We start from the raw sequence: 7,418 nt of genomic DNA, 5'->3' as shown, positions 1-7,418 counted from the left end.
GGAGTGTCGATACTCTTGGGCTAGTATCGATACTTTCAATATGTTTTGAACAAAAATATCAATTTTTAAGGGAATTAGACTCAAGCTACCTAACACTTCAGTATATCCTCAAATAAGACTTCAAGCGATAACACTTTCATGTCTTGGCTGATGAGTTTTGGTGGGCTGTTGTCTGGTTATCCGGGCATAGCTCTTTGACGTGACCATAACGTCCACAGTGAAAACAGACGGTCGGCAAGGACTCATATTCAACAATTTAAATATTTCTATTAACAACTAGTTTCGAAACGAGCAGTTTATTGAGATCAATATTGACAGCCATTCGGGCGAACTTTCCACACCGTCCACTCTCAGTATGGTAATCTATTTTAAGAATAGGCCCGATGCATCCGCCAATCTCAGTGATCAGGCTGCGTTTGTAAAGGGTTACCGACATATTGTGTAGGCGAATCCAAGCAATAATCCTGTTGATGAAGGGTTGGTTGGTAGAGAACTCTGGGGACCATGGTTCCATCTGCGAGGACTTTAAGATAATCCGAATGGGTTCTAAGCGAGACTAAGAAGTAGTCATTGTCGATGTCCATAAGTCGAAAATGTTGAGATGGTTTCCAGAGACTGTATAAGCGCGTACGTAAAGTTGCATAGCCAATTTTCTTGCCAAACAATTTCACAACCACTGTTTGGTCAAAGCTCTTGTCCGCGAGATCTAAGACCCGTTCTGAAAAATCGATGGAAACAACAAGTTCATTAACAAAACCCTGAGTTACGTCTCCATCGATTATTTCTATGTCCTCATCGTCAAAGATTTCCTCCTCAGCAAGCGGGATCGAGCTTTTTCCGCCAATTAGGGTATCTTTATGCGATACTGGTGAGGGTCGCGTGATCGGTTGAGACTGGTTATTAGCAGAAGGGAGAGCAGCCGGTCGGTCAAGGTCTATGAAACCAGTCGAAGTGTGTCCAGGGTCGGGGGTCGTCATCCAGCCGACAATACTTTTTGTGGGCTACGTAATTGGGGGAGAGCATTAGGGTAGTTTTTTATTTACCCTATAATCAAGCATATAATGCAAGTTGACCAAAATTGATGTTTTTTTAACGGTCAATCTTGAAATATTTAATTTTTTACCATTTCCTCCCTTTCATTTTTGGTAACAATTACCCTCCAATATATTTATTAACAAAACAAAATTTTCTAACAAAAATGAAAAATAAAAAGGACATTTTGGTCAGTCGAAGTATTAAGTTCAACGTAACAATCATTGTTTATAAAACCAAACAACAAAGCTGGCCGTGCCATGTCCATGGCAGAAGAACAAAAAAAAAAACATGTCCACATTCTCTGATCGTGAATTGTTGTGCTTTATAAAGAGACCGTAACAATTTTTACACCTCTGCTTCTGCCTTACATCGAGGGAACTCCCGCATTTCCTTTATTTTCTCCTCTTTTCTTGTCCGTCCCCCCTTTTTTTCTTCTTTTCCTTTGCCGTCCAATTGTTTCTGTGTTTTGTTTGGGTTTTCCGGCGATAACATGTCGTCGGGGACCGCAAACAACTCGGCCACCGCCAACGGGAGCACCATACCCACCACCACAAGACGACGCGCGCCTGATTCTGACAACAATAATTCATCTTCCGCTGCGGATCATTACAGCCCAGTTTGTAATGATGAAGAATCCGACAACCCCACCGGTTACATTCCCTCCGGTCCTGTCTCTTTCGGGGGCCATTATTTGCAGCAGCACCTCGTGATAAAGTATTTGCAGCCCCGAAGGAAGTTGTTGTTTTCTTGGGTGCCAGATACGTGGTCCGTTTGGGTCGGCTACCCGTTCCGTTGGGTGAGCTTGAGATCCGGTCGGAAAGTTGGCCGGAAAATCATGGGTCTTCTCTTTCTCATGGCGATTGTTTCCGTTTTCGTCAAAGTCTCGCTTCTCAGTACCCACGTTGAGGTTCACGGTAAATGGCGAAAAGAGAACGGGCTGCTCATCTTGCAGACGTTCAAAGAGGATTGGGCCATAGCGCAACGCGTCGTGAGCGAGACCGAAAGCTCCATGCCCAAACGCGTTCTTGAAAGGATCACCGTAAGTTTATTGGTCAAGAAAATGGGAATTCTTTTCTTTCTTCTTTCTTAATGAATTTTTGACCGGTTTGACGATTTTTTTGACGGTGGTGGCGGCTCAGACCAAATTTCCGCCATTTTCTGGGTTACATTTTGCATTCACATGAAGATTTGATCTTTTTTTATATATGGAATTCTATATTTTGTTAGTAAAATTCTGAATAAATTCTTACCCTTTTTTGTTGGTTGGTGTAATAGTAAATTTAGAAGTTATCAACTTTTCCTTCTTTGTTGGATTAAAAGTTTCTTGCTTTGTTGTTTATCTGCAGACCCCAGATATTTGGATGAAACCAAGCAGTGAGAATTATTATCAATGTATATCTCGGCCTAAGAATCGGATAAGTATGTTATGTTCCTTTGTCAGCTTGTTTCAATTGATTTCTATGTGAATTTTTTTTTGTTAATGATCTGAATCAAACATCAGGATCAGGATCAAAGTCTAATGGCTATCTCATTGTTCATGCCAATGGTGGATTGAATCAAATGAGAACAGGAGTAAGTTTTTTTTTACTGAAATTTGGATTGAATCTCTGATTTTCTTGATTATTTCGACTAGTTAATCTGTTGGCTCAATTGATTTATATAGATATGTGATATGGTTGCTGTTGCCAAGATAATGAATGCCACCTTGGTTCTTCCTCATCTTGACCATGAGTCATTTTGGACTGATCCAAGGTAAAATCGATCATTCGAGTTGTTTTGATACTGGTTTCGTTGTTTTTAAGTTCCGAAAGGTTACGTTCTTTGAATGCATCTTGCACAGTGGTTTCAAGGATATTTTTGATTGGAGGCACTTCATCAATGTGCTGAAAGATGACATTGAGATTGTTGAGTATCTTCCTGCTAAGTACTCGTCGATAAAGCCTCTGGTCAAGGCTCCTATTTCGTGGTCGAAGGTACAGAAAGATTGAAGTTTGTTGAATCTGTGAATGTGTTTATGGAAAGGTGGCTTAGATGCTTCAGTTTGCAGGCTAGTTACTACAGAAGGGAGATGCTACCATTACTAAAGCGGCATAAAGTGATCAAGTTCACACATACTGATTCGAGGCTTGCTAATAATGGCCTTCCGAACTCCATTCAAAGACTAAGGTGCCGGACCAATTACGAGGCTCTCCGGTACACAAAAGAGATAGAGGATCTCGGGACAACTTTGGTTGATAGACTAAAGAACAATAATGACCCATATATAGCTTTACACTTAAGGTACTGTCGTTTTCCGGTTTCTGGTAGTATTTCTCCAAACAAAGTTGTCAGCCTAATAAGGCTAATTTTGATTGCAGATATGAGAAAGATATGCTCGCATTCACGGGCTGCATCCATAATCTTACTGTGGAAGAAGCTGATGAACTCACTGTTATGAGATACAATGTTAGACATTGGAAGGAGAAAGAGATCGATAGCGAAGAACGGCGAAGGCAGGGTGGATGTCCAATGACCCCTAGAGAAGCGGCTGTGTTCCTCAAGGCCATGGGATACCCTTCCACCACGCCTGTCTACATTGTTGCAGGAGAGATTTATGGCAGTGATAGCATGGCTGCCTTCCGTGCAGAGTTCCCGAATGTATACTCGCATTCGACTTTGGCAACAGAAGAAGAGTTGGAAATGTTTAAGCCGTATCAGAACCGTCTAGCTGCGTTGGATTACATTGTTGCACGTGAAAGTGATGTCTTTGTTTATACACACGATGGGAATATGGCCAAAGCAGTGCAGGGGCACCGAAAGTTCGAAGGATTTCTAAAGACCATCAACCCTAACAGGTGTGTATACATCAGAATTTCGTTCTTGAAGCATGAATAATTAAGACTACCGTAATGACATGATTCGTTTTATTTCCAGACAAAATTTTGTCAAACTCATCGATCAGCTGGACGAAGGTGTAATATCGTGGGAGCAGTTTTCTTCCGAAGTAAAGAGTTTGCACTCGGACAGGCTCGGAGGTCCATACACGAGACAGACCGGAGAATCACCACGACTAGAGGAGAACTTTTATGCAAATCCCCTTCCAGGGTGCATTTGTAAAAGAACTCGGGAACAGAAAATCATTGGCCAAAAGTTTGATCAGACCTCGAGTTCAGTCCAAAGATAGTATTTTTGGTAGTGGCGATAAGTTGGTTGAATTATACACTGCCCTCTGGAGGATGGCTTGATAGTGGATTCTTGAATTAAGGTGCTTTCTTCCTGTGGTGGGGAGACTTGCAGAGGCCAACTACAGGGCTTAGAAATCTGTTTGTTTCAGGCGTCTCATTCGATTCGATATCGGCTGAATTTATGCGGTTCCGGTTTCAGTTTTGCTAGAAAGACCAAACCAGCGACTTAGGTAAAAAAGCACAGAGAAGATGTATAATGGCAAATAAAGTTAGTTATATAAGCACAAGCATATACGTCACAGGGTGGAATCACAGCATTGATTTATTCATTATTCTTTCAATAATTTGTTTGTAAACAGAAAAGAAAAAGAAAAGGTACATTTGTCAAATTAGCATCTTACAAACTTGGATGTAATATCTGAACACATAATGGAGATTGTTTCCCAAATGTTCCCATCTGATTTTGTTATATTGTTCTAAGTTTCATCTCCTTTACAATGCAATGATAGTCACCAGCCTTTGTTACCACAGGAGCAGTCATTGCAATCTTTTCACTTTTGGTGTAGGGTGATTCATTCATTCTCGTTTATTTAATTTAATAAATAAACATAAATGAACGTTATCGAACAATTCATCGTTCGCTTTGTTCATTTATTAGATTTTAGACTCAAGAACCCAGCAACCTTGGACTTGTTCGGGTCCATACTGAGATCCCGTTCTACTGTTTTAGTTATGGTTCTTACTCCAATAACACTTGACATATCTAATCTTATTGGATGATTTAGGATTGATTAGTTTACTCCCTTGGTTTTCATATGAATTTTACCTTCTTTTTTGCTTAAAGTTGCATCAATCTTGAATTCTTGATTGCTCATAGATACCTTCATTTGATTGCAGAGTTTGATTTTATGTCAGCTGTTGTTATGCATGCTTTAGAATGTGATGTACTATATGCTCGAAGTTTAAGCTTTGAACCTTGTAATATCATCTTCAGGTTTCCAGGTCAGCTAAATGTAGCTGATATGCACCATGGAAGGTGACATAGGTTATGTTCAAAGACTAAATGAAAGCACAAAGGAAGCTGATCACTGTCTGCTCAAATGTCCTGAACAAGAAATCAACCTACTTCGTAGCATCAATTCGAAACAATTGCAAAATCAAATGTTTCAGTCCTAGAATTTTGTCATGGAATGTAAAGAAATGCCAAGAAATCACAAATTCCAGGAAGATTTAATCTGGTAAGCTTGTATGCCAATATGAATGTTAAACATACTTTGATCCAGTTCTACTGTTTTAGTAACATGTCCATTGCCTGTCTTGAATCAGATCGAAGATATGGATTTTTTTTCTGCAAAGAACCAGTGTTACCTAGATTCGAGATGAGTGTTGAATCCATGATTGTATTCAACACTCATCTTACTCATAGAAACATGGGGGAAATGAAGAAAATAACCAGGTAATATATTAAAGAACTTGCACAAGAATTATGCATTTAAGAGTTATAAGATTAAGACAGAGCAACATTCAGTTTATATTACAAGGTAAACCAACAGCTACATTTTCTTTTACACAATTGGTCATTAGCTAAAAGCACAAACAAAACCTGCAACTACAATTACAAAATATCATCACAACATAAAAATTGTCAATCATAGCCCCCTACTCCAAAGATCTGCTTCTTGCCATCTTTGACAGCATCGTCGACTACTACTACTTTGACCTTGTAATCGAAATCCATGGGGTCCACACCGCACTCTTCAGGCACCACGGGGCGCCTATCACCGAAGACATTCCATGCGTACATCACACAAGAAGCCATCAAGGCTCCACAGGCGCCACCAAAGACGAACACAACGAACACTTTCCAAAAGCATCTGCTACTCTTGGTCTTGGCTGTCAAAGGTTCGGGTTTCTTTGCTACAGCGGCCTTGGGATCGAGTGGTTGGGAATGCATCCAATTGGGAACCTGCCTCAGCTTAAAACTCCACGAATGAATAAAGCATGTCTGCGAAGAGTTGCCGTTTGCAGAGCTTAAGCCCACAAACACTTCACCATTCCATAGTTTCGACAAGTTGATCGAATACGTAAGCAAGGGATCATTAGGCCTGGAACTACTAGATTGACTCAACCTAATCTCAAATCTCTTTGAAGTTGCCTCATAATCAATCCAACAATGCAACTTTTCCCCATTGTTTAGCTCCAAATTGAGAGATGATAGATTTCTGGCTTTAACTGATGCCAAGCTACCCACATCAATTCCCACATGATTCTCACTCAAATCACCGTGCTCGTCATCTTTCAAGGTATCAAATACCACAGCAACAATACCACTTTTGCTTTTATCCAATCCAAGAGAAACCCCAAATGAACTATTCCCCAACACATCAACTTTAAAACTACTAGGAACCATAATAAAAGCCAAACCATCACCGTTTCCATGGGACATTGAGAAGGAAAAGTAAGTTGAAAAAGAAGTAAAGTTCATGGCTTTACCTTCGACGAGCTTGATGGGTTTCTTGTACATCACTGCCCCAGCACTCCAACTCACTGAGTCGGTGAGTTGAATCCAAGAGCCATCGTTACCAGCACGTGAATCCCCATATAAAGCAATATTGGACTCAAATTTTGGATCTTTACCAAAACTTTTGAAAGAAAAAGAGGAACTTTGCTCTGCAGCCAAGATTTTGAAGAAGGAAACAAGACAAATCAGGGCTGTGCGGTAACTAGAAATGAAGAAAGTTGCCATTGTTGAAGTGGGTTAGAGCTGAAATCTGAGCTTGGTTCTTTGCTTTCTTTGTTGGTTTACAAAGATATGGCAGATGATTCCATTTACAATAAGCTGTGCTTCCCCCCCCCCCCTTTAGTTTTTAAATTTAGGCCTGTGGGTGAAGAACCAGAGGTAAGAAAGTAAAAGAATATTGAAGGTTGGGTTGGAGGTTGTGAAAATTAAATACGTTTACTCGTTTCTGCAATGACTCGCACTATCTCCTCTTTATCTCTCTCTGGGTAGTTGCTTCTGACTTAGGGAATATTATAATGGACCATTTTCAGTTTAACACATACTTTTTCAAAATTCATAAGTGTACCCTATATACTTCTTCATTTACATTTCCATCCATAAAAATCAAGTGGATTTGGTTGTTTTTATGAAGTGCTTTTGTTTGATTGGTTTCATTAATTGTGAAAAGTTCTGTATAGTTCTCGTTCTAACTCTAACAA

The 7,418-nt window shown here is 40.0% G+C and overlaps 2 protein-coding genes across 3 annotated transcripts; one reads left to right on the top strand and one right to left on the bottom strand.

Moving 5' to 3' along the window:
* The first annotated feature begins 1,328 nt into the window (after positions 1-1,328).
* Positions 1,329-4,653, top strand: LOC120209500 (O-fucosyltransferase 19-like). 2 transcript variants are annotated; one of them, XM_039208498.1, is made up of 9 exons: positions 1,329-2,074; positions 2,382-2,454; positions 2,537-2,607; positions 2,699-2,787; positions 2,876-3,008; positions 3,083-3,315; positions 3,393-3,869; positions 3,949-4,212; positions 4,264-4,653. In XM_039208498.1, the coding sequence occupies exons 1-8, from the start codon at positions 1,526-1,528 to the stop codon at positions 4,196-4,198; spliced, it is 1,875 nt and encodes a 624-aa protein (XP_039064429.1). In that variant the 5' UTR covers positions 1,329-1,525; the 3' UTR covers positions 4,199-4,212; positions 4,264-4,653. The 2 variants fall into 2 exon arrangements, with proteins under 2 accessions (XP_039064429.1, XP_039064428.1); XM_039208497.1 differs by having other exon boundaries at positions 1,330-2,074; positions 3,949-4,653.
* A 1,077-nt stretch (positions 4,654-5,730) lies between these two features.
* LOC120209499 (L-type lectin-domain containing receptor kinase VIII.1-like) lies at positions 5,731-7,188 on the bottom strand. The gene has a single exon (XM_039208496.1). The coding sequence runs from the start codon at positions 6,943-6,945 to the stop codon at positions 5,845-5,847; it is 1,101 nt and encodes a 366-aa protein (XP_039064427.1). The 5' UTR covers positions 6,946-7,188; the 3' UTR covers positions 5,731-5,844.
* Between the last annotated feature and the right edge of the window lie 230 nt (positions 7,189-7,418).

The sequence above is a fragment of the Hibiscus syriacus genome, unplaced genomic scaffold (assembly GCF_006381635.1).
Source record: "Hibiscus syriacus cultivar Baekdansim isolate YM2019G1 unplaced genomic scaffold, ASM638163v2 tig00018999_pilon, whole genome shotgun sequence".
NCBI lineage: Eukaryota > Viridiplantae > Streptophyta > Magnoliopsida > Malvales > Malvaceae > Hibiscus > Hibiscus syriacus.
Note: the sequence above shows the minus strand (reverse complement) of the source record. Positions and strands in the feature narration are given on the sequence as shown.

Excerpts from the sequence above, each read along its gene's own strand:
- LOC120209500 (XM_039208498.1), top strand. The coding sequence starts at position 1,526 with ATGTCGTCGGGGACCGCAAACAACTCGGCCACCGCCAACGGGAGCACC. Across the intron at positions 2,455-2,536 it reads TCGGCCTAAGAATCGGATAA|GATCAGGATCAAAGTCTAAT; the intron begins GTATGTTATGTT and ends ATCAAACATCAG. Across the intron at positions 3,870-3,948 it reads AAGACCATCAACCCTAACAG|ACAAAATTTTGTCAAACTCA; the intron begins GTGTGTATACAT and ends TTTTATTTCCAG.
- LOC120209499 (XM_039208496.1), bottom strand. The coding sequence starts at position 6,945 with ATGGCAACTTTCTTCATTTCTAGTTACCGCACAGCCCTGATTTGTCTT.